General features: G+C 25.4%; 3 protein-coding genes across 4 annotated transcripts in view; 2 read left to right on the top strand and 1 right to left on the bottom strand.

Annotated features, from left to right (window-relative positions):
- The first annotated feature begins 3,551 nt into the window (after positions 1–3,551).
- LOC112692410 (mitochondrial coenzyme A transporter SLC25A42) lies at positions 3,552–7,493 on the top strand. Its single transcript, XM_025567081.1, has 7 exons — positions 3,552–3,816; positions 3,882–3,995; positions 4,086–4,276; positions 6,453–6,585; positions 6,803–6,935; positions 6,998–7,169; positions 7,241–7,493. The coding sequence occupies exons 1-7, from the start codon at positions 3,799–3,801 to the stop codon at positions 7,362–7,364; spliced, it is 885 nt and encodes a 294-aa protein (XP_025422866.1). The 5' UTR covers positions 3,552–3,798; the 3' UTR covers positions 7,365–7,493.
- LOC112692412 (COMM domain-containing protein 4) overlaps positions 4,180–27,646 on the bottom strand; it is a 35,942-nt gene continuing 12,475 nt past the window's right edge. Inside the window, exons 2-9 of one of the 2 annotated variants that reach the window (XM_025567084.1) lie at positions 22,478–22,527; positions 22,233–22,304; positions 21,638–21,703; positions 20,829–20,868; positions 18,488–18,591; positions 17,851–18,088; positions 9,192–9,277; positions 4,180–4,263 (exon numbers count right to left, since the gene is read on the bottom strand). In XM_025567084.1, the coding sequence (XP_025422869.1) occupies positions 9,222–9,277; positions 17,851–18,088; positions 18,488–18,591; positions 20,829–20,868; positions 21,638–21,703; positions 22,233–22,304; positions 22,478–22,480 (579 nt within the window). In that variant the 5' untranslated portion in view covers positions 22,481–22,527 and the 3' untranslated portion in view covers positions 4,180–4,263; positions 9,192–9,221. Of the gene's footprint in view, positions 4,264–6,993; positions 7,081–9,191; positions 9,278–17,850; positions 18,089–18,487; positions 18,592–20,828; positions 20,869–21,637; positions 21,704–22,232; positions 22,305–22,477; positions 22,528–27,646 lie in introns of those variants that run through there. The other variant, XM_025567085.1, reaches the window with a different exon arrangement.
- Positions 22,876–27,612, top strand: LOC112692415. The gene is made up of 3 exons (XM_025567087.1): positions 22,876–22,966; positions 23,920–24,079; positions 27,362–27,612. The coding sequence occupies exons 1-3, from the start codon at positions 22,907–22,909 to the stop codon at positions 27,553–27,555; spliced, it is 414 nt and encodes a 137-aa protein (XP_025422872.1). The 5' UTR covers positions 22,876–22,906; the 3' UTR covers positions 27,556–27,612.

The following is a 27,646-nucleotide window of genomic DNA, read 5'->3' as shown; positions in this document are numbered from 1 at the left end:
TCCATTGCGAAAGGAGCTAAAATATTTACTATTAGGTCACGGGTTTTAGTTTTAGCACAAGTAAATTTTTTTTCATTAAATAAAAGACGAATAAGATCTGCTGTACAAGTCATTGAGTTAAAGCTATGATTATGCATAACAGTATGAAAAGCTAAGGTTATTTCTTTGGCCGCTAATTTCAATGATTTGTCATTAGCTTTTAATGGTGTAAAAAAATTATTTACTTTGCCAGATATCAATGCAGCCTTTTGTGCTATTTTATGTTTATTGGATTTCATATGATATGTTATATCAGTTTTCCCTCCATGGCTAATTGAAAATGTACTCAAACATACAGTACATTGCACATCAAAATTATTGTCGGTTTTTACCTTTTTAATGAATGGAAATTCATTTTGGAGTTTGTCAGTGAAGCTGCATAATCGTTTTGGAGCCATGATGTTTAAAATAATAATACGTAGAATTGCATAAAAATAAAAATTAGTAACTACAACACAGAACACAGCAAAGTAATTTAATACTAAATACGTATGACTGAAGAGTGAAGACTAATATATGACTATAATATACGACTAATCGTTATTTCCATAAATTGTATACGCTATGTCGTTATGAAACTTTATCGGTAAAATTATCGGTCCTCGGCTATCTCGGAAATTTCCGACAATTATTTATTGTTTGTTATTCACATGTGAACAATTCGGGACTTATTTTAAGAAACCGGTACTTATCCACGTCCCGGCCGGGAAATGAAAAATATCGGGACTCTGTAGTAAAAACCGGTAGTGTCCCGGCGAAATCGGGACGAATGGCAACCCTATAAATTAATAACAGTTTATAAAAAATCGAGGACCCACTTGAAGTTAGTCACGTCAATCCGGTAAAATGAATATTCTCTGATAAGGCAATACAATGTAAGTCACTTGTACGAAAAACAATACGTAAACAAGCGTACTAAAGTATATTTATAGTAGTATATTTTAATGCTTAATCCTTAAGTAAAATCGTTGATATAATATAAAATTAATACAAAAATCCTAACTGATAACAAACAACGTATTCTATGCACTCAAGGACTATATGCCAATTCCATGTGACAGTAGTACCATGGGTAACATTTGACGCTGTTTTAAGGATAATCGGTTTAAAATATCTTCATTACAATCATTACATACGTTTGAAAAATATCATGAGCATTACTTTACTTTACTCCATTGTGTGTTGTGTAATGATATACAATAAAAAAAATGTGGCGGCTGAAATGTCAGATGCAATACAGGCTGCAGAGGCTGCACCCGTAAGACCACCTATGGTATAAATATTAAATTATGATAGAGGATAGACACTATCTTATAATATAGACAGTAGGGTCTAGGACATTTCGCCGTATCGTTTCGCCGCCGGACTATTCGCTGCCGTACTATTCGCCGTGACCGCTGCACCGCCGGACTACTCGCTGTCGGACTATTCGCTGCGAAGAGAACCTCCACACGAAATATTATTATTATCAATTATGTACTTATCATTAAAGATTAATAAACAAGAACATTAAGGTTATGATATTTTTTCAAACCTCACCACCCGACTTTTTACATGCGTTCATCCCTGATTGACACTCTTTGAGTTGTGAAACATTAATTTTGATATGTTCTTCAATTTAAATCAAGTACATTTTTACACCCCCACAGCCCCACAATAGAATTTGCAGCATTAATTTCTGTTTGTTCATAAGCAGCTATGTGCTTGCATACTTCTCTGGGGCAGAAGATTTTTAGAAGAGCGCATAATATGAAAAAGTCCCGATAATGGTTTTTGGAAAACCAACGCTTTTGGGAAAGAAAAATTAACAAAATTTTTCGTATGTACGACCTACGTTTACGGCTTTATATAATGCGACAAGAATTATAAAATTATTTTTTTAATTTTCAACATAAGAAAAAAAAAATAAAAATTTGAAAAACCTGTAATTTTCTAGGTAATGAAAATGGATATGATGAATCAATAGTAAACATTCAATACCTAACTCAAAATAGTGAAATTTTAACATTTAATAATAATAATATAATATAAAAATGTATACATAGTTTATTTTTTATATTACATATATAAATCCAAAAATAGGGATCCGGTATACGGCATATACCCGCGTATATTCTCCAATACACTACTTAGTTAATTAATTAATTAATTAAATTAACCAATATAAACCTAAATATATATGTAACATAATATAATTGACAATACAAAATAATTATTATAAAGGTTTGTATAGTAAATAATAATATATTGAGTTGTGGGAAAAATTAACTACGAATACATTATAATTGTTTGGTCGAAAAATAATATTAGTGCCAGTTGACATTTACTTATACTTTTAACTTCTGTGTGTTTTTAATTGTTTATTTATTTCATTGTTGAAACAGTGAAAATTCATTATGCTGTTATAAGCAGGACTCGGGACTTATAGCACTTAAAATCATTAAAATAAGCGCTTAAAAAAGCACTTAAAAACATCATTATAATTAATATATATCATTATATATGTCCGACGGTGCAGCGGTCGCGGCGAGATGGTCCGGCGGCGAGACGTCGCGGCGAATCGTACGGCGGCGAAATGTCCGGGTCCGCAGACAGTATACACCTTATTTGCAATGTACGTATTTGTTACTGTCTACGTTGACCAACAACTAGCAGGGTTTGCAATTGTTTTTTTTTTTTAGTTTTGTTAAGTTTTTTAAACATTACCTACCATGTACTTCAATTTTTTTTTTTTTTGAGCAGACATATGTATAGAATTATTTTTCTTGGGGGGAAATTTATTTTTACACCCTATGAAAAGAAAACTTTTTTGAACATATATGTGTAACAAAAGAGGCTTAGACCTCATGGGTTTCCTAAAAAAGTTGGTAAGATTTAAAATTAGGAAGGGGAACGCTCCTCAATTTTTGATGAATATCGTCTCCTGACATTTTCCCCACTTTGATCACTGCGTATACACTTACACGACGAGACTGATGTTCCCAAGTGTAGTGTTTCACGACTTGTATTATAATTTAAAATAATATTCCATTAAAACTTCAGAAATATTTCGTAAATAAGGCAATTCAACATCCCCAACGTTGATCCACAGCAAATAAAACAGTTAAGTAATTAAAAACACGCAATGTAGTTAACACTGGTAATGTTTATATAATTATTAACCAATTAAAAAACTTCGAAAGAGAGCTTATAAGTAATAAATGAAAAGACATTCTGCCTGTGATTACTTTGCCACCATGGTCATTGATTAAATATATATGTAATTACTACTATTGGTACAGATATGATATATTTCAGCACCAAGTGTTAGTGAAGTGTTTTGTTTTTAAAGAATGAACTGATCGACCTTGATCACGATTTAAGATATACGTTACATACGTATCTTAAACCGTGACCTTGATAAACACAATACAACTGTTGTTATCTGTTACATATTACATTTAAAACGTTTAGTGTTATAAGTGATAACGAACATATGTTCGTTATCACTGATGACAATAATACCGTTATCAAAAGTTATCCTAAAGATCAGGCCGAACATTGTTAACAGCCAATTAATTTCATGACAATCTTAGGCTTCAGTATTTTCTAAATTACTTAATGTCAGTGTGAAAAAAAAATTTAATACATTTCCTCATTCAATGCTATTTCTATATCAAGGTTGACGTTAGTCTGCAGCTGCCAAACAAACCAATTATTTATGATTATCATACGAAGAAAGGAATATGAGAAATATTTTCGATCAATTTGTCTTGCATAATGGCACGCGACACACAGGTAAATGAACCGAATATTTTTTTTTTGTATTCTTTAAAACTAAATATTTCTGTTCATTATTTTAGACTGACTATTCGGTTTCTACTAACGTGTTATATAGTTTGGCGGCTGGTGCCATTGCTGGTGCTCTGGCCAAAAGTACTATAGCTCCATTGGATCGAACTAAAATTAATTTTCAAGTAAATTTAATATTAAAAATAATTTATATTTATTGAATTTATAACATAGATAAATGTATGTTTAATTATTTAATAACAAATACAATTTAGATATCACAAGAAGCGTATTCTGCTAGAGCTGCCTATAAATTTTTGATTGATACTTATTCAAAAAATGGATTCTTTTGGTTATGGCGAGGAAATACAGCTACCATGACAAGAATTATCCCGTATGCAGCCGTCCAATTTACAGCATTTGAAGAATGGCGAAAGTTGTTGGATGTTGATTCTATTAACATAAAGTAATTATAATAACAATGTTTATTTTTTAGCTAATAACCCAATTATAGGGAATGAACAATAATTAAAATGGGAAGGTGTTTTATGAATACTAAAACGTTGTTGAGTTTTAAATAACAAATTATTTTTTATTTTTTTTCATTTAAATTGAATATAAATGACCTTCATATTTAACTAAATAAAATTAATTTTTAATATTTTTGGATTTTTATTTAACTCAGAAAAACACAAATTTCTGTTCTCTAGCTCATTCAGATACTTAAATTTTAGATAGTTAAAAAAATATTAATAGTACTTTTCAGTATTTTGTTGATTAGTTTGGATACATAGTCAGTGGTGTTACGGCTAGTGTTAGGAGTATGGCTAAACTCAAGTTTAGCCACTGCGTTTGGCTAATATCTAAATTTCGGAATATGTCCACCAATATTTAATATTATCCAGATGCATATGGCTAATGTCTAAATAACATTATCCATATAAATAATTAAACGGTTTAAGTCATAAAAAAATTCTTTCATATTTTCTCTTATTCAATAATAAATAATAATATCAATCTTATTTAATAGTATCATAGATTATGGAATAATTTTAATAATAATAGAGTAGAATTATTATGTCAATGATAATATGTACCTAATTTTATTATAAAGATTTACGACCACTTTTCATGACAATGATAATGTAATTCATGTATGGTATGCCTATTTTTACTCAATAGTCTAAAGACGGTTGAATACTTTTCCCGAGAACGGTGGGACCCCTATCAATAGTTAATACCGAGATATATATTATGGTCTATGGTCTCATCTAAAAATTCTTCGAAATTTTTATTTTTATATTTTTTTAAATTCCATGAACTTGTTATCAAATGCGATATTTTACAAAAATATTTTTCTGGTCTTGAAAATCAAAATTAGCGGGATAAACGAAAAAATAATACGTTAATTTCAAAGGAAATAAGTTAAGTTAATTTATTAGCAATAAAATAATTTGAGTTAATAAGTTAATTTAACTTAACTTTTAATTTATCAACTCCCAGGCTTGAAAACAAGATATACCTACAAAGTACTATAAGCTGGTATCTTAACTATTTACAAACTTGAGTCGATAATTACGGTAGATTATTACGGACTGTGTCTATCGAGTACATAATATTGTATGCAACCATATGCATATTGATTTTAAAATAATATAAAAATGCACACAACCGTGTACAATATTTATATTATTGAAAATTATTTTACTTACCACGTGCATGGCTCACCTCTATACAACTACCCAACACATCAGTATTCATTAAATATTAAAATTTAAAAATATTGTATTATTATTGTAAATAGTTGTATATTTTTAATTTACCTATGGCTAATGTTATTTAGTCATTAGCCGATAACTGTTGGATAATGTTGGTTTTATTGGCTAGTGTTAAGATTATCCATTTGTTTTTGTTGGTCGAAGTCCGAAATTTTGACATTAGTCAAAAGCATTGTCTAAACTTAAGATTAGCCAATTAGATTAGGTTCTAATCTCAATATAAGACAACCTTCAGACACTAGCCGTAACAAGTGGTATGTTTAGTTTTTTTTTTTATTTTAAAAATTTATATATATATAGAAAGTATAAATTAATAATAAACATGATATAAGTAAGTAATATTAAGCTCAAATCATGAACAATAATCATAATTTGTTTATGAATTAGGAAAAGCAAGATTATAATTTATATTGTTAAATTTGTTTTATAATTTAATTTGATAGTTTAATGCTAAAGACAATGGTAGAGTATATAATTTTAATAAAAAAATATAAATATAAATTTAATTTTATATTATAATGAAGATCAAAGCTTGATTGTTTAAATAGTTATATGAAAATAAGATAATACATAGTTAATAAATATTAATAATGTAATTAATGGTCAAACTGCAAGATAATAATAACACCAATATTTTTCATTGAGCATGTCACTGATATAAGATGTATAAATTATTTTAAATCAGATTAAAAAGTTGTAAATAGAGTAGTAGTGTAAGAATACAAATAGTATTTATCTAACTTAGGATTTTTGTACTATTTATTTTTTTATGTGTTTTAATTTTAACAAACAATTATTTTATACAATTATTAATATTTTAAATGCTTAAATTAAATATTAATATTTAAATTATTTTATTTTTAGAAACAATGGAGGTCGTGAATTTCTCTCTGGCTCTTTAGCTGGAGTAACATCACAAACTTTAACTTATCCATTAGATTTGGCAAGAGCAAGAATGGCGGTTTCTACTAAATCTGATTACGCATCCTTGGGAGATGTAAAGTGTTTATTTGTTTATATTCAATAAATTTAATATACCTATGTAAGAGTAGTCAATTATATATTTAGTTACTACTGTTATAGGACATAATGAACAATAAGAAATGCACATAATATTATATAATTGTATTATAACATATATTTTATAATAATATTTGCAAAGAAATTATTAATTGAGCTCATGGATTAACAGTTATACAATACAAATTATTTAGGTGTTTAGAAAGACCTACCAAATTGAAGGTATTAAAGGTTTTTATAGAGGATACGTACCAACCATTCTTGGTATTATACCTTATGCTGGCACAAGTTTCTTTACATATGGCTCATTGAAGTCATTCGTTAAAGGTAATTTTTATAAAATATATTTTTATTAAAAAAAAATTTACAAGTTAAATTTATTACAATAGAAAAACATGGATATGAAAATACTATTATAAATTTGGCATGTGGTGCAGTGGCAGGTATGGCTGGCCAATCATCTTCTTACCCTCTAGATATAATTAGAAGAAAGATGCAAACATCAATTATTACTGGGAAAAATTATACCAATCTCAGAACAACTTTTGTACTGATTTATAAGTAAAATATTAATTTTTTATTAAATTGACAATTTAACAGTTGTTATTATAAATATTTTATATTTCTTTTAGAACTGAAGGCATTAAACAAGGGTTTTTCAAAGGTTTGAGTATGAATTGGATCAAAGGACCAATTGCGACTGGTATAAGTTTTGCTACATACGATTTTGCAAGGAAATATTTAAAAAATGTTTAGTTTTTAATATTATTTTTTTACCATTAACATGCCTAATTTTACCATATTGTTACCATTAGATAATATTTTATTTTATTTGTTTGAAGCCATGTATTTTGTAGTTATTAAAATGGACATTAAACATAATAATTATTTAAAATTCTTTTAATATCTAGTCAAATCATTATAATTTGATGAGAAAGTCTGAATTTTACTCTTAATAATTAATTATAAGATTATAATAATTTCTTTAACTCAGTGATTAGAAAGAATGCGTTCAAAGAAAATCATTCTTTTAATTTTGTTCCATTCTTAAGGGCTTATCGGGAATATAGTTGTTCCTTTTTCATGTTTAGGAACGTATTGGAATTTTGTTCACTTTTTAGAGGAATATGAACAATTTTTTTCGTTTCTTTCTTCGTTAATTTATTTTTAAATAAAAGTAATTAAATAATTTTTAGAATTATAAAAAAAAAAATTAAAACTTCTTTAGAAATTTAGCAAACACAAAGAGCTAAAAATAACTTTTTTTTTTCTACGAAATTATTGATAATGTTTACAAAATGTTCATTCTATCGTGGCAGAGCCTTATAAGTGGTTAGAAAAGTGGTTGGAAAAACCTTTTGACGATACGGGTAGGTATTATTTATATATTTATTTACATACATAATTGGTAATTTATTATATTTTCTATATTTAAAGTGTACCTACAGGCTAGGGCTAATACGATGTCTCTTCTTCAGTACAATCATTTGTCTGCCGAGTGCTGTTTAATAAATTATTTTCATGTTATTTTCACTATTTATTTTATTATTTATTACTTATTAATAATTATGTCAAAAAAATGCATGAGTTCAATTTCTATTTCATGTATTGGTATACCATAGATAGGAGTTGAAAAATATTTTTTTTTATCAAATTTTTGATGGACATAATACATATTATAAAATAATTAAAATCGAAGCAAGTATTATAAAATTAACTTGTATGGAATAAACAAATTTAAAAATAAAAACAAAACAACCATACCTTATAAAATTAATTATATATAATTGATTATATTGATAAAATTTTAAAATTTGAAGAACGAAAAATGTTCCTTATTTAGGAACAAGGAAAGGAATTAGTTCTTTTCTTCAAGACAGGAACGGTAAAAGATTTAGTTCCTTTTTAACAAGATGAACATGAATTAGAATGAGGTCCTTTTTTAAAGAAACTTTCTAAGCACTGATTTAACTGTAAAATTAAAAATTATGTAACAATGTAATATTTCTACTTTATTATTGAGTTTTTTTATTGTTAAATATATTGTGATAAATAATTTAATATATTATTTTTGGATAAAACAGCTTATTAAAACTGTTTATTGCTTTATGTGTTTTTAAATAAGAATATTTGTTTTGTATATTAACTTGTTAAATATGATATTGTTAATGTATTTGGAAGGAGTACTTGAAAATGTTGACAAATGTAATTGATAATATTTTATTATATAATAAAACAAAATTAAATTTAATTGCATGTTGCTCATATTTATGTTAGGGAGTATTTATTCTCAAAAATGTTTGTTTTAATTCAATTTCTTTTAATATTTAAATAGTTAATAGTCATAGATTCTATATTTTTTTCATTTTACATATGAATTCTCATAAATTTAAATTGTTTGTAATTTAAAAAGTGATTTGAAAAAATATATGGTTATTAATATTAATATTCCTTCCGCTATACATATTTTTATCATATGAATATTACATATTCATTAATTAATATTACATTTTGTAATATTTGAAATCAATTTTTACATATTGACAATAATTTTTTATAGTAGAAGTTACAACTTTTACTTACTTATTGTTGTGAATGAATTGAATTAGCTTATTATTCTTTACATTCTCGAGCTAGTTCATTCATTCTATTGTTAACACTGCTGAATTCTGAAAATAATAATCATTTTTTAGTGTTAATGATTTTGACAATAATTATAAACAAATAAATGTAGTTTTAAGACTGATTGAAATTATATAATTTTGACTACTTAAATTGCCTTGACATTTTTAATTATTTATAAGCATATTAAATTTTTAGAATTTTTTTTTTAATTATAAAATAAATAATAGTAATTATTATTTAGATGTTACATTTTTGAGAACTATATGATTATTTATAAAATATATGAGATTTGAATACATAAATTTTAAATAAAAATATTTGTAATTGTACTGAATATGTTGGTATGCTGACCAATATTTGATTGAAATTTATTAATAACTTTTTTAATAAATAAATGTATTAATAACTTTTAACTATATTGGGTTCTGTTGGATAAGTGGTAAAAATATATAATTATATTTGTAGTGAAAGATTATTTTAACAAAGAATATTCTTTTGTTAAAAGTTAACTGATTTTAGTTCACATATGTTACATATGATTAGAATGGTAATGATCATAGGCGGACATTTGGTTGAATTTTTTTGGGGAGCTATAATAATTCAATGTAAAATAACCCGCAGGAGCTTCGCCCCCACACCTCCTTCCCATACACAAGTAAAATTTATTACCATTAAAAATATAGATATGTTTAAATTATATTTAAAAAACACTAAATAATGTATATTTAAAAATAATTAATATTTTATTTTAATGAGAAATAACTATTTGTATTAGCAAAGGTACTCAAAATATCATCGCTTTTTATATTTTTTGATATATCATTTTCAATATATAGTATTGAAAGTTTGCTGAACTTATCTTGAACCAACAATGTCCTTTACCAAGTTTATATTTTTTTCATTGCACTGAAACTTCTTTCGCAAGTAGCCAAACTATATAATTGGTATTGTTAATGCTATTGTAAATAGTTTTTTATTATTTCTTATTTTACGATTTTCAAAAAAAATGAACAGATAATTATAAATAAATTATAAAAACAACAAATAAAATTTCTAACAGTTTTTTTTTTTTTTTGGGGGGGGGGGGGCTATTAGAATATTTGGGGGGGATCTAAGTCCCCCCAATATCAGCCTATAGTAATGATCTCTAGCTGATTCAGTATTAAAAATATATAAATATATATCTTTAATATGTATAACTTATAAAGTTATACAATTTATACCAGCAATTTTTTACTTAAAAATACTAAAAACAAAACAGATTATTGATAAAAATTTAATTATATTTATTATTTGATAATGTGGTCTATAATTCATGTATTTAATGTTTTTGTTTTACAAGAAATTAACACACTATAGGCTAGACTAGTTGCTAGAGTGATTCAATGGTTATTTATAGGATGCAGATTTATATGTGTGATATTTGTCATGATTGATGTTGACAGGGCCACAATTAGAAATAAATTAGATGGGGGTTATAAGCTAATCATTTGTGTTGTTCTAATTTTATTATAATATTGTATATATAATTTATTACCTATAGTATAAAATTCATAATATTTTAATACTAATATTTACAATTAAACATTTTTATTGCTAAATTTTAAAATAGTTATTAAATTTAATTATATACACTTAATTCGTAAAATGTTTATATGACAAACTCTAAGTTTCTTTGTTTTCCATTTGAAAAACGATTAATACCGGCTTCTGGACCTACAACAATATTCCTATGTAGGTACACTTAATAGTGCTAGGCCAGTAAATCGGTCTTCTCCAGTTGCATAATTTAGGTCATTTTTATTATTTTTAGCATCGAAAAAGTATTTTTCGGTGTTGTCGTTGCTACTGGTAATAATTCTAGAACTTTTAAGAAAAATTAAATATTTGGACAAACATTTTAGTCGCAGTTAGAATACACTTCAAGTATTTCAGAAGACCTTTCTAATATTGCTTTATCATACCATTTCCTATTCCAATTTTAATTCGTTTGAAAGTACAACTAAATCTAAAAACTCTGAGTATAATTCGAAATTACTTACTTCTAATTCAGAATTAGGGTTTTTACTGGAAAGCAGGGGCGTACATAGGGGGGGGGGGGGGATATGGGTGTTGAACACCCTCCATCGACCGTATTTTATGGTATTTCATCAAATTGCAAACTTAATTACAGTATAATTTAACTAAACGTAGGTATATGTAAATATAATCATTTTCATTAATATAATAATTTATATAAATACATGGTATTTATAAATGTATGGAGTAGGGGGTGGCAGAACCCCCACTTATTATAAATCTATTCAATTTTAAAACACCCCCGTTAAATGAATCCTGGATACGCTACTGCTGGGAAGTAAAGAGTATAGCGAAGATATTATTTTTTTATGGTCAGTGAAGCATTAATTTTCATCAAATTTCCATTTATTTACAAATAGTTTATGCTTAAATTCGTTACTTATAGTTTGATTCAAATATTACCCAGTATCAAAACTATTCTAATTTGAGGTAGATGTTTCAATATTGAACTTTGAACATGAACTTGATGTATGCGGTGTACCTTCGATTTTATTTTCCAATAAATTTAATTTACGATTTTTAATAAAGAAACTCATCATAGTGTTTTGTCTTTTTATTATTTCGAATAAATTACTTAAAATTTAAATAAAATTTAATAATTACAATTGTAATTTTAACACTTCGTAAACCATGACATAACACGAAAAAATTTCAGGGGGGGGATGAACCCCCAAAACCATCCCCTAGTTATGGTCTTGGATGGTAATTGAATGATTATTCTATAGAAATATGTTTCAGGTCTAAGTGAATGTTTTATGCTATGGTTGATACTACATATTTTTTAATTTTTTATGTTATATATTTTTATACTTATGCTAAATATACTTATAATTTGAAAAAAAATCATCGTTATCACCCTTAAATTCGGATAAAAATATATTAAAAATTACTAGTCGTACGTTACGACAGCCTTGGCATTGTCAATATTACTGCGGAAAAATTTAAAGAAGTTCTAGGGGAGATTGGCATACAAATCAAGAAAAAGATTGAACATGTACTTAGCAAAAATCGTGGTTTGAAGATAATTGATGCAATTGCAAACGTTCACAATGGCAGTGACACAAATTTGCCATGATTTTGGTCCTGTTAAATTAGAAGCTTTTAAATTTGCATTTATAATGTGTTGACATGGAAGGTCCTTTAACTGCTATCAGAACACTATGCATCACAATCGACGTCGATATACTTTAGAAAATTTAAAAAAAATTTACGATTGCCCATTATTTTGTTGACGATGAGGATCCTATACTCCAATAATAATAGAAATATTATAATTAATAATCTAACGTATAGTTTAAATGTATTATTTTGTACCTAATCTATAGTTTTTATTCAAAATTACATTTTTTATTATACATACTTTGTATTTTTCATATTAGATTTATATGTATATCCTTTTTAATTTTAAATACATAAAAATCCATACCCTAGTTACTTTTAATATGTTTAAACATTTAAATCATATCTATCAACAATTTTTTAATGTAGTATTTATCAAATTTTTTTATACTTAGTTATTAGGTGAAACAATTATATTCGTATGAAAATCATTGCATTTTAGTATTTTGGGTCAAGAGTGTCTAACTTTCTAGAAAAAGGAAGATAAACGACAACGTGGTCGAGTGGCATAAGTCAGCTATCTAATACTAACACGCAGAATCACCGGTTCTAACCCGGCCTTCGAATGTTTCGCTTTCCTGGTGGAAGACGATCGTTTCGTAAAAAGGGACCGCCCACCATCACCTACACTACTATTTACTAACTTAGCAGTTAGTGAAAAAAAAAATGTCAAGACAAAAAAAAACATTTGATATATTGATGTCTTAAAAAAAAAAAAAATAATGTTATACAGTAAAACTTCCGTTAAATGTGACCTCTATGTAACAATCACTTTTTTGTTCCCGTCGTGTGTTATGGGAAAAATACATTAACACATCTTTTTAGCGAGCACTCTAATTAACGGGAAAATTTTAAAATATGTCAAATGAATGATGGAAAATTGGAAAAATTTTAAATTATTTTTGATTGTTTATCTTAACGAACATTTATGATGTTGATAATGTGATGACAATTGTTTGTGACTGTATATTTTATCATGTTTCATTAATGTTCAGTGTATAAAATGTTTCGAAGTGCGCGTAGTTTCAATGAAATTCAAATGAAAATATGGAAAAAATAAAACTGTTTAGTTTTTACCAAAAATAAAAAGTTTATTTAAATATTAATTAATTAAGGTGACATAGATGATAATTCATCATTGATAAATATGTTAAAAACCGCAGAGATTTATTTTGAAAAAAATTGTTCAAATAATAAAATTAATTTAAAACAAATTAATATAACTAAATTTTTTTAATTTTAAAATGTACCCACGTTATATCGTAAATCATATTTACATTTTTTAGTACTCATATTGATATGCGTTTTTTATTTGGTATTTTATTTATGAAATTTGCATGCAGTCTATATAGCGATCACTATCTATTGGTTATTATAAATGTATTGAGCTTCTATTACCGATCATAATTGTAGGAGGGGCACCTCTAAATAACGTTTATTATTTCCAGTTCTTTCGGTGATCGTTATATGGAAGTTCTACTGTATTTGTATTTAAGCCATTGAAATACCTACTTATTTATATATATATATAGTGTACATCTAAACTTTCATTCCATGGTAGATTATATATTTACTATTGTTTATTCAACTATTACTTATCTTTTTGAAATTCAATACGCTTGAGATATTGAGTACATTATTAAATTTTGATTTTACACTCAATATTTTATTTACTTAAATTTTAATATTCACCGTTATGAATATTCTATAGCAAGTTTTTTTTTATTTCATTGAGTATGTATTATCATTTATTAATTATATAGATTTTACAGAATAATATAGATTTTAATACTTTATAAATATATAATATAAAGATACTTTTTTTAAACAAGGAACGGATGTGAACTGTTTACCATAATATTTCCATATAAACTCTGTATCGTATAGTAATACATTGGTTTTCAACCTTTGTATGTAAGAAAAATAAGATTAATTGCCAATTTTTTATGGAACCTTTTTGAAAATTATCAGGAAAATACATTCTATTAACCATATAAAATATTATTGAATATTGAACTCCTCTCCTTAATTTTTTTAGTTACCATTAGGCATAGGCGTGTCCAGACCTTCATGGCTGGGGAGGCTAGTTATAAAATTTAAATTTTTTACTTATTACAGCGATCTATAATCTATATCTATATTTGTGACTTATTTTTGTTGTATGGAAATTATATAGCACCTGGAATTTTTTTACCCCGTCAAATTAAAGATTTTCTCGATTTTAAAATGGGTTTCCTATACTATTACAACTATGAAATAATAAATAAGGCCTATTAACTAATGTCCTACTTATTTATTTTTTATAAATATTTTATCAACTATACATCAACCTACTATACACATCTTATTACAGTTATTACAAAATAAATAGTTATTTATTAGTTTGGTTAAACAATTAATTTATAAAAATATTACAAATAATAAAATTCAATAAATTTAAAATTTAAATTCAACTTCTACCTAAAATTACCTATTGTTACTGTTTTAGCCACGGATATAGATACTATATATTCGTGGTTTCACCATTATAAGCTAAGAGGCCAAAAACGTCGCTGAGGAGGCCGGTGCCCACACTGCCTCCCCCGTAGACAAACATATGCCAATAGGTAACAATCAAATCTATTACTCTTCATATACTCATATTACTTATAGTTAATTAAGTATAAGTTATAATGTTAGGTGCATTTTATAAAAAATAATAAAATAAAAAAATAATAAAATTTCATTTAGTCGATAATTTTACCATCGAAACCTACTTTACGGAAATAGTGATCACTGATTGTCAATTTAATATTTTCAAAAAATTATTTTTAATTATTAAACAACGTTCTATAGATGACATTTTTAATTCCGATTTCAAATAATGGGAAAAATTAACTTTTTTAGACGACTTGTTAGAAATATCGAGAAAAAAAATATTTAAAAACTGGGTTTATGCGGTCTATATAAAATTTCTCTCAAGTTATAAAAAATAAAATTTGATGGATTATACAGGACAGGATCACTATTTCCGTAGAGAGTATTTTGAGGGTAAAACGATCTTGACATTAGGTGTCTTATTAATATGACATTCACAATGTAGATAGTTGATACCAAGAAAAATGCAGGTTAATAATTTATCTCAAATAACTTTAAATCTTTTAATCGTTTTCGTGAGTGTCCACTAATTAAGTATATTTATAGTTTAAAAATATCAAAATGCTTAATATGCATTTGTTTAATAAATCAAAAAATCAATGACTATTTCATACCAGTGGCGCAACCAGGGGGTGGACTCCGGGTCTGGACCCCCCCCCCCCTGGTACGTATAATAGTATATTAATATCATATTCTAGATATATATATATATATTATAATTTTTTATTATTTGTATATTAGTTTATTTTGTCAGACCCCCCCCCGCCCCCATGAAAAATTCCTGATTGCGCTACTGTTTCATACGGGTTTAGAATGTAAATAAAACTTTTTAATTTTTGTGTGAACCATTAAAAAATATTAGGGATTAATAGGTTTAGAAAAGCTGTTGTAAAAACATAGTATTTACAATGAAGCTAATTTAGTGAAACATGTAATAAATAGTAAATAGATATTCAAAATTATTCAAAATTGTTCAGGATCATATAAAATAAAAAGTTATAGTTATAACCTAAGCTTTTTAAGTCTTAAGTTGTAAAATGTATTAAATCATTTAATGACATTTTTTATGATTGCATTGATAAATATATTATTTAACAGTTTACACATTACATTAAAAACAAACGTTTCAGCACAAATAAAAAGAGGTGTATTTAATGTTGCTGAATGAGGGTTTCTAGAAAATTATTCAAATTTAATAAAAATGCTACAAAAAAGTACAAACATGCTGTAAAAACTATCAAAATGGTATTTAATTTTTTTTTTATATTGGGATCTTATATCTAATTACATTAGACATCTATACAGAATTAAGTATAAGTTATATATTATACACACACATTAATAATGAACAAATTTTTGGCTATTTTTTGAAGACATTTTTACAAATCGTATGCCTTTTTTTCATTCATTATATCTGTCATTACAATGGACATTTCTAACGGCTCTAACTGGGTCTCATGGGAGACCATTATCAAAAGATTATATTATTTTGAGGAAAGAGAATTTATAATATGTTACAAAACCAAATAAGGTATTTTTGTGGTTGTTTTAATGCACTTGGGAATTTGAGTTCAGAACGACAATTTCATAAATACAAATGACACGTATTTCAATGGGTATTTAACATTATAAAGTTGAACTTCTTCAGTTGTAGTATATTACTTTAAAATGAAGATTTTTACACAAATAATAAAATAAAAAATTAATTATAAAGTATAAAAAATTAGTGGATATAACGTCTCCCTGCAAACTGCGTTTGTTCAAGATTAATATAATGTTGAAAATAATAACTTAATTTTTAAATTTTGATACAAATCAGTCAAAATTTTTAAAATATTTAGTAATAAGTTAGATATTAAATTTATAATTTTTCTGGTGTGGTCCTATTTGAATATTTTCGGGTAAATTATTAAATTGTACTAGAGTGTGAACATATATATTAGATAAAATGTAGGATATACATTCTATCTTATCCACACTATCACTCACGTCCTAATTTATTTAGTACACGGAGAGCCTAACTCTACGGATAAAGATTTAATTATTGTGTTTTTCGTATAACATTTCAATGTCGAAATGTCAAATGTTATTTTAAACGATAAATTAATTAATAAAATGTTTATTTGCCTACAAATATTTTAAGTTTAAATATAACTTATACATTTTATAAAAGCCCATTTATATACGAGTAGAATGCAAGTTGGTAATTCAGAAATATAAAAAAAAAAAAATTAACATAAACATAAACTTGAACGAGTTCAACTATTAAGTGAACGTTCTTAACACTGATTAAATAATCAGGAAATGACTAAATCAAATAACTAACAAACAGCGATATTCAGTTAAAAAATGAAGCATTATAAGCAATGAATGAAGTTTTTTTGATAAATCAAAATTATAAAATATTACAAGTAATAAAACGGTAATTGACTGTAAACGATTACCAAAACGCATTTAAAAACATCGCGTCGGAATCACAAAATATATATTCTAAAAATAGCTAATGTGCAATACTTATATTTTATACTTTTTTTTTTTTTTTGTTACTATGGGAAGGATTACCAAATTATCTCTACTGGTATTGTTTTACAACGAAGTAGCATAATATTGATTAGGTGCTAACAATCAAATACATATTAATACATATAATAATTAGACTACATATTTGTAAGAGTACACTGTTTATTGAACTGGTTACAAAAATCCATTATTAATAAATTTATAATCCGATAGTTTTAATATAAAGTACTTACTTAATATGTATTTAAGAAATAAAACATACCAGAAATTAATAATTGAATTTGTTCTCGGGTCAATGTGAATATCTGTTCTTCCGACTTATTAGGTGTACTAGAAAACTGCAATGTCATTAAATATTCACCATCATTCCCTTTGGATAAATTAGCATAATTTAAGCGGCCAATTTGTAAAGATTCATTCTTCAAAACTTTGGTTATTTGTGATATGTTGTCTAAGTACACCTTACATAATGCAGAAGCATGTTCACGAGGTAACCCAATCTGAAAATATATAATAATAACCATAAATAAAAATGAGATTCATTGCTAGAATTATACAATTTTTAAAATTGTATTTTAAGATGCATTTAGAAATGTCAAAATTGATAGATTTATGTAATTCATTTTAACAAAATATAATGAAAAATCTTAAAGCTCAACATGTAAAACATTATAATTATGTAATTATAAATATTTATTTTACTTAATATGCAATTAAAAAAATATATAATAAATATTGCAAATAAATATATTAAGTTATTTTTCATTACTTTCATACGATTAAAAGCAATTATTATTTAACTAATTTAACGAAATATAACATATTTTTTCGGTAGTCAATAATAAAATATAAATACTAAATATTTGTAGATGAAAATAAACATAATTATTTTAATATACTTGTTGTAACTCGTTTGAGAGGTAATTTTGAGATACAGCATGGCAGGCAGAATTTTTTAAAATAAATGTTATAGCGGCAACACAAGCTTTACAATTTTCAACATCTAAAAATAAAAATATGGTTAAATGGTTATTAAATATTTAAAAAGTAAACTATAAATTACTGATTAGCATTAAATAAAATACAGATTAATAAGTAACACTAAAGTTTATAATAATAAAATAAAACGCGGACAATTTGAGAAATTACTAAAATTATAAGCACTGTAACTATTTATTTTGCAAATTAAATATAAGTATATTCAAATTTAATTTTAATCATAATACGAATTCTAAGTTATACGTGTTTTTATGCCAAGTATAAATTACTGCTAAATATGGTGTGTATACACATAAGGGCACAAATATATACATATATATTTATATGTACACATAGCCTAGTAATTAATTAATTAATTTCAATTTTTCAAGTCATGGTCATTGAATACTACTACTAAAATTTCACTATGATAAATCTTCATTAATGGCTTATGTATATAAAGTTTAGTTGTACGGGAATAAAATTATGTTAACTGTAGAAATGAATCGGTAAATAATGGTTTTACAAAGGAATGGAAATTTTATTTGACTATAAAAATCTTTTCTGTGGTAGAATTAATAAAATAATTCACGGCGAATGTAGATATCTACTATTTACAATTGGCAATTGTTCGGTAATTTTTATTTTATACCATCACTCTATAATGTATGAGATACTTACGTGCAGTATAGAATTCACCTAGGGCCTCGAAAATTCTAGAATAACCTCGATTACATGAAAAGGAAACATCCAAAAGGACGTTAAATATAGTGTTTCCCAAGTAGAAAAGAGCATCAAAGAACTGTTAAGTAAAGCCATAATAATAAAATCATAGTTTACACCAATACCTACGACAAGAACCACGTAGTGTTTTAAAAATTCTAAATTTATTTTATTTTCCGTTCTGTGTATTGTAACCAAAGAAAATCTAGAATATAAACATTTTTTTTTAAAGCGAGAGAGTTTCTCTGTATATTTATTATATAGTCATATATAGTCACTCGTCACTGAAAAGTACAACTGCACGAGTGAAAAATATCTACTTCACAATATCTATTTAATCGGAAGAATTCAAAAAAAAAAAAAAATCTTATTCATTTGTATTAAGGACTTAAATTTATTTTAAACAATATAACATGAAACCTTATAGTAACACCACAAAATAAATGAGTTCAGCTTACAAGTGTGTTAACTTATCATACATAACATTATATAAACCTAGCTATAATTTTAATATTTTTTTAAATACCTATCAGAGTCAAATTAAGTCATTAAGACTTGACCAATAACCACAGAAATAATATTAAAAGTTAAACAGAAAACAACAAGGGACATTTTGAAATGTAATCAAATTTTGGATAGAAATTATTTATAAAATACACAGTGAAAAAGCAACGGGAAAAAAATAACCTTAATTAAGTATAAACTCTAGAAATTAGGAATAAGTAAGACTTAAAACACATACATGCCAAAGATAGAATACATTTAACACGAATTTAAATTTTAGTTCAATGATGTGTTTTTTTTTTTTTAATATTTTTCAAATCTAAATTTCAAACAGAAATTTTTAAAGAAATACATTTGTGTTAATTATTTTCATCCAATAATAATGTTACTATGGCTTAAAATAGCAAAATACCATTTTGATATAATTAAATAATTCTAAATTTAAATGCTTTATAATTTTTATTTATCTCGTTAGTATTTTTTTCTTTTTATAAATTTATCTTAATAATATGTTAATATATTAGAAATATATTAATAATAATTAGATAGTGATAGTCAAATACATGAAAAATATTTTAAAAGCTAAATTTGAGACTTGTCTCAAATAAGCCTAGTTTATCATTGATATTTACCTTATTTGAAAAATAACTAATATGTGATTAATTTTTTTATACTGTATATATTATTTATATTTATAACTATGTAACAAATGTCTGAATATTTATATTATGTCATAAAGGCAACCAGAATGTTGGGCAGTTCTCTTTAATAAAAGTTGTTTCTCTCTTCACGTTTTTCATTGAAAAAAAAGCATATACAGTATAAACTCTATAGTATTAAAATTTAAAAATTAACTGTAAGTATAGGCCAAATAACCAATATTGTTTTCATACTTTATTATTCAATTGTATTTTTCTTCCTTAGTAAATCGAAGGTCTTATTGTAGTAAACTATTAACCACGTAAGTCACTAATATTCTTAAAATATAAACCATGTCATCTAAGTATTATTGTAAGAAAAAACAATTTAACTTACCCAGTTTGGCATCAGCCATAAGCTCCTTAGCTTTTTCAAACTAGAAAACAAAAACTGTCATTAATTATTCAGCATTGTATAATCGCTCACATAATAGGTTTTCTTAACGATTTATCAAATTCTGAGATCATATAGGAGCGGCGAAAAGTGTGATATATTGCAATACGTATAAGTTGTTAAACATTAAGCTACTTAAGAAAAATTTTTTTACAAGACATCAAGCAAAAATTAAAAATTATCAATTCTATCGTAAAGAATGATGGTTACCGACATCATCTTATATTTAATCAGTTAACGATATTATTCCATTAAAGAATGTCTGCTAAAGTCATAATCAAATTTATTAAGGTTTTCTGAAACATCGGACCAAAGTCTACGCACTTACATGGTCCATTACGTAAACATAAATGATATTATCTGAAATGTTTAGCGGGTGTGTCTTAAAAAGGTGAAAAATAAAAGGAGCTGAGAATTCTTTGTAACAATAAAAAAATAACTTTCTTACAAAAAAAAAGAGTGAATGTATATCTAATAATGAAGAATAATGCTTGTTTTCAAATCCCAATAGATTATTTTGAGGGAAAAATAACAAAAATATAAAAGTTTTTTGCGACCATCATAAATAAAACCAATCAAGATTAACGAGTTGCTTTGAATTAGTTACTTGTTTTTTTTTTTTTTATTAATCTGAATATGTTTTCAAAGTTTAAAACAATGGGATGCTTAAAAGTGATTTTACACCCCTGGTAATAATAATAATAAATAAAAAGACATAATAGCATAACGTTAATGTAATAATATAAACTTACGTTGAATGGTTCTCCTAGCAATAAATTCACTGTGCACTGGGCTAAAAGCTTCATTTTAATTGATGTCTGTAAAAAGAATAGAATTAGAATTTAAATTTGGAAACAATTTCTAAAATGAATTTCATAAAAGTATGGAAAATTTCAGCAAATATTAAAAATATATATATAAAAAAATCAATCAATTTGTAGATAATTTTCTTGGTAAAAATAAATATAATATATAAAAATACATTATATTTATTTATATTTATATTTACAGTAAACGGTAATTTACAGGGTAACAGTACATTGAATACACATAATATTAGAGACATTGATAATAGCACAAATTAATAGTTCACAGTATTAAGTAGTATTAACAGTATTATTAACAGAACAGAAAGTAAATAGTAAGATCATTAAAAAGTTACTTGAAAGTTGTGTGTATATACATAGTTATATATACATTGGATACAATTTAAATTTAACACTGCCAAAATGATTTCGTCGAATGGAACAGAATATTTATTGAAAAATTAACTAAATTTCAATCGAAATATTCATATATTTATGAAAAATGTGTATAATAAGGTATAATACTTTAGTACATTCTTACCATCCTCGAAAGTGCATTGATCTGAACCAATAACCATTCTGGGCAGTCACCACCTCCACAAAATTTGAATTTCTATTTCAACACACAACAAAATCTATTATAATAACCACCTAAGGCATGTTTTATTATTTCAAGCGAGTGTTGGGATGCGCGCTTAAGCATCCATATAATCTACACGAAACGTGGCTGACAGCGATTAACAACATGGTTAGATTAATTACAAGTAGAAGTATTGTTTTACTCACCATTGTGACACGTTAATGACAAATATCACGAAAAAGGCTTCCCAAAAGACCTACGAAAGAAAAATTAGTTATTTAGTGGGTGAACAAAATATAATACAATAATATTGTTTTTTATTTTTCATTTTCTTTGGACACATAATAATAAAATAACGTATCGTATTGCCATACAAGCTCTGTAGAACCTTTTGCCAAAATTCATGAACAGAAAGGGAGACTGAGAGGTTCGGGTTATGTAATACAATAACCTAAGGATGTGTATATAGCGTCATGAACAAGATTAAAATGGGAATCGGTACCGATCCCAGAGTTAATCATCGCGATCACCTGGTGTGTCCAAACTATAGAACATGTACATATAATGTAAGGGTTATAAGGTCTATAAATACACGTAGCTTCTGTAGAAAATATGGGCATTCGCAACTGGACGCCATGGCAATCACGGACGCAAGAACAAAGTTATACCTAATAGGAGTCGCCTATTTTGTACAGGTATTTATTTATTTTTGTATTAACATGGGCATTTTTTAATTTAAATTACATTTTATAAAATATATGGCATTAGAATTATTTTGTATTACAGTACAATAAACAAAATAAATAAGTAATGATTAATGACAGTAATTATAATAAAAGAAAAATATGGATCCAGATAGATAAATTTATAATTTAAAACAACAGAAATCATAATAATCTGAATATGTGACCATGCACAAAGAAAGGGACTTCCTAAGGGTAGGTTGACCAACATTTTTTTACTAAATTGGGGTAAAATTTACGGGAGAATCAAAAGTACTACTAAAAAAGTATAAAATATTGTGAAAATACTAATTTGTTCTTGCTATATCAAGTACAATAAATATACATTAAAAACATACAATGGATAGGTGTATTGAAAGTAATAATTTTAATTTCAAGTTAAAAAGATTAATAATCGAATGATTTTTTTGATTTTATATCTTAAATACTTTTTATAGTAATTTATACATATATTGCGATAAATTTATTATTATTATATTATATATTAAGTATTATGAAATATTATTGGAGCTTATAAGTTATTATACTAAATAAGTTCATATTTCAACTAAAAATAACAAATGTAACTTGAAATGTATTATTCTTTTTAAAAATTAAAATTAATAGAAATTAATTAAAAGAAAGGGAATATTATATGGAATCCTGTTTTAGTAATAGAACACCATATGTTAAATTGTATTTCAATTCCTTGGAATATTTATTACAATCACATTCTTTACGAACATTTTACAACACGAAATCTTGGAATTCGGTATGAATAGAGTGAAAAACGACTCCCATGTTTACAAAACAAGATTCACGACAAAATGTTTTATTGAAGCTTTAAATACGACACCACTAAATTGCTCCATAATGTACTTAATCCACAAAAAAAAAAAAAAAAATTAAACCAATAATTTTTACAGCTTGTCAATGGTGATACAAGAATATCACGAGCCGATATCAGTGCAGTTTTGGGTGAAAACGAAGATCCTAATTTTTGGCCTTCAAGGGGTCGAAGAAATGGCCCTGAACCTAAATTTAAACAATACTTAGAAAAAAAATACAATATGAATTCTCTACATGGTATACAAATCATACTTATATACTTTTATGAATAATTAATATAATAAGTTTGGCAATCTGGTTTTTAATATTTTTAATATACTGTACTATACGTACAGTTTATCATAAAATATATTAAAAATTAACTCAATATACTCATTAATGATGTATAATAATGACTTGGAGATAATTATTTTATGATGTAAATAAGGATACTTCCGATAGTTAGTACAAGTAGTAAGTAGTAACAAGTAGTACAAGTAGTAAATATGTATAACATTTTTGAGAATAAAATGTAAATATTTAGAAGTTCAGCATAATCATAAATCAAATGATTATATATTGTTTAATGTTATTGTGTACATATAATATATATAGTCAAGGCCGTATCTCGAAGGGGTCAAGGGTGTCTGGACCCCCCCCCCCCCCCCCGGGAAATTTCTTCAATATTTTACAAATGTTTAAAATAATTATTTATTTTTATTAGCAACATATGTTTTCAGTCAAAAATGACTAAGATCCAATTAATCATTGACTGTTTTTAAATATTTTTATAGCGTCTAATAATAATAATCACAGACTTCTAACCAACGCGCGTAGTATATAGAAATCTGACGTGATAAGATGTCAAAGTAATTTTGTTTATTTGATTTTATTATATTTTAATAAAAGAAGACTAATAAGTCTTATTTTTAACCAAATATCAAAAGTCAAAATCTAAATTCAAAAAAATTACAATATACATGTTTTGCCTTCCCCCCCCCTCCCCCGAAAAAATTTCTAGATACGGCCTAACATATAGTATACAAATTAATTATATGATAAAATATTGATGAATAAGATATATTGCACACGCTCAGGCCCTGATTTATGCAAGTGCAGATGGAGCACTTGCACTTAGTCCCCAATTTTTGGGACCCCCCCCCCCGATCTCTGTAAGTTTTAGAAAATTGTATTTTAAATTAATTCCACAAACTTTTATTTTGTAAAATGTAATACTAATTTTCAATGTTTAGAGTTCAGTATATTTTTATAATTAAATTGTCAGTTGAATTTTGGTTATTTTTGTCATTCCACATCCCAGATTTAATCAGTTACCATCACATTAAAATAATAATAGAAAATTGTGTGAACATCGGAAATATTTGATACCTAATAACTATTTATAGATTTATATGAGCCCAGTATTTACAGATTTACTCGTTGTTGGTGACACTATGAGTATTTCGTTCACACAAATAACATTTTTATTTGATTTTGAAATTGTATGTTTTTTGAGGTATTCAACACTTTTAACATATGAATATTTTATTTTATTATCAATATCCCCCTTTCTATGTACATTTTTTCTAGAACATTTTTTTGACTTTGAGGTCCCAAAAAAAATTTTGCACTTGGTCTTAATTTTATGAAATCATGCCTTGCACACGTTATGTTGTAAATAAAAAATTTAAAATATCATAAAAAAACTCGATTTTTTTTTACAAAAGTGATTGAAAAATTTAACTAAGTCATAATTTTTTATGGATCTCAACTGAAATAAGTGTATGATGTATTTTGAAGTGATAGATTATTTTACAAACATTTTCTTAAATTATCAACCATCATGTTCTAGACATATAAATTATTTACTAACACTACTATATGAAATATTTTAAAGTAAGAATTATAAACAGGGAACACATATTTTTATTATAAATACAACAAAATATTTGAACTTAAACTTTCAAATATAGAATATAATTAAATAAATAATAATATACTAGATATAAGAAACAGTTAATGTTATAGAAGTTTTGTACAATTTGATTATTTTTTTTTATTCTTCTTTAACTCTTGCTTTTTGTATCATCTACAAGAGTTTCGAATGCTATCGAACAACATCTCCACATGGACCAGTTTGAAGTCAGAATAATTTGTTTATTGTTAGACATTTTTTAAAACAGGATAAGATTAAATAAAAATGAATAAAATACAACATCACTTTTAAGATAATTAATATTTTAAAGATTAATTAATATAATATTATACATATATATATATATATATATATATATTATATTATTATAAAGATATTCTATTTTGTAAATATTTAATTTTAACTATCAAAATCTTTTGTTGTCAAAAGTAAATTGAAATAATTTGAAAATTGAAAAAACATAAAAACTAAAACAAATCTATATAAAGTGGTGCTACAATAATACGTGATTCTAATTACTCTAATTCAATAAACGTAATTATCAACATGAGCTAAATATTATCTGTAATAGAGCCCATACAAATAATTGAAATTTAAATATTATCCATAAATGTATTCATTCATTTAAATCCATAAACGTATAAAATAAAAATTAAACACAACTCACCAAATAATGTTATTAATAATTGTAGAATGAAATATTAAAATAATTTATCTAAACATTTTGCTAAAATTCCAAACAATTTAAAAATCATTTTTAAGACTACTAACAATTTAATCAAACATATAAAAAATAGAACTAAACATTTCACGAAGGCCTCCATTCTTTTAAAAATGCTCGTGTATATAAACTTAAATATAATTATAATACATTTTAAATACGTAACAACATGTTTCTTAAATAAAATTAAAAAATATTGCCCTTAGTTTAAACTTCGCTAAAAATGTTTTAGAAAATAACAATATTATGCATTTTGAAATCGATGCAGACTTAGAAATATAAAATAATTAAATTAATATTTATATTAATTCAGTTTTAGAAAAATTAAACATACACAACAAAATGGAGAAAAAGTATTTCAATAATATATTAAATGTATAAACAGATTTTAAAAATAATATGTACCTTATATTATGACATTTAAGATAATAACAAATATTAAAAATTAAAGTATTTATATTTCTTAACACATATATATATATATATATATATGTCTAACAATAACTAATTTTAAATAATCTCTCTTATTAAAATAAATTATCTCTATCTAAAACCACCAATTTTTTTTAATGTAAATTGCTTCTTATATTTTTTCATTCTTAGTCACTATTTTATTTATTTTGTATATACTTGAAAGATGAATTTTTAATTTGAAACCGGTCGTACTTTACAAATATAATAATACTTCAGGCTAAGCATTAATTAATTTACATATATATATATATATATATATATATATATACATATAAACTATTTTTTATTTATTAATTAGAAAATTTTAAAAAGTACAAGATCATAGGCATTGTCAAATTGTAAAATAAAATAATTGTAAACGAATACTTTATAAAAAATGTTAGTTACTAATAAATTTTTACGTTTGAAGGAAATTTAGAAAAGCCACTTTATGTCGAAGAACCAATGTGGTTAACAATTGATAGAAGAGCTGACGGAGATGATGACTATTTTTGGGTAACTAGAGGTCGAAGAGGAAGTAGTTGGAAGCAACCTACAGGAATAAAACTACCAACAAAATCAAATTATGGTTATAGAGACGAGTCTGATAACAAAATTCAGTAAAAACTTGTTGTTTCTAAATTACAATAAATCATGTAGTATTTATAATTTCTATAGTTAATTAAAAAAACGTTTATTGATTTATTAATTTTTA

This window comes from Sipha flava, unplaced genomic scaffold (genome assembly GCF_003268045.1).
Source record: "Sipha flava isolate LNK unplaced genomic scaffold, YSA_version1 73_pilon_pilon, whole genome shotgun sequence".
NCBI lineage: Eukaryota > Metazoa > Arthropoda > Insecta > Hemiptera > Aphididae > Sipha > Sipha flava.
This window is presented reverse-complemented; position numbering and strand designations above follow the sequence as displayed.

Coding starts and splice junctions, on each gene's coding strand:
- LOC112692410 (XM_025567081.1), top strand. Junction 6,586..6,802: donor ATTACGCATCCTTGGGAGAT/GTAAAGTGTTTA, acceptor CAAATTATTTAG/GTGTTTAGAAAGACCTACCA. Junction 7,170..7,240: donor ACTTTTGTACTGATTTATAA/GTAAAATATTAA, acceptor TATTTCTTTTAG/AACTGAAGGCATTAAACAAG.
- LOC112692415 (XM_025567087.1), top strand. CDS start 22,907: ATGGCAATCACGGACGCAAGAACAAAGTTATACCTAATAGGAGTCGCC. Junction 22,967..23,919: donor GAGTCGCCTATTTTGTACAG/GTATTTATTTAT, acceptor TAATTTTTACAG/CTTGTCAATGGTGATACAAG. Junction 24,080..27,361: donor CAATATGAATTCTCTACATG/GTATACAAATCA, acceptor TTACGTTTGAAG/GAAATTTAGAAAAGCCACTT.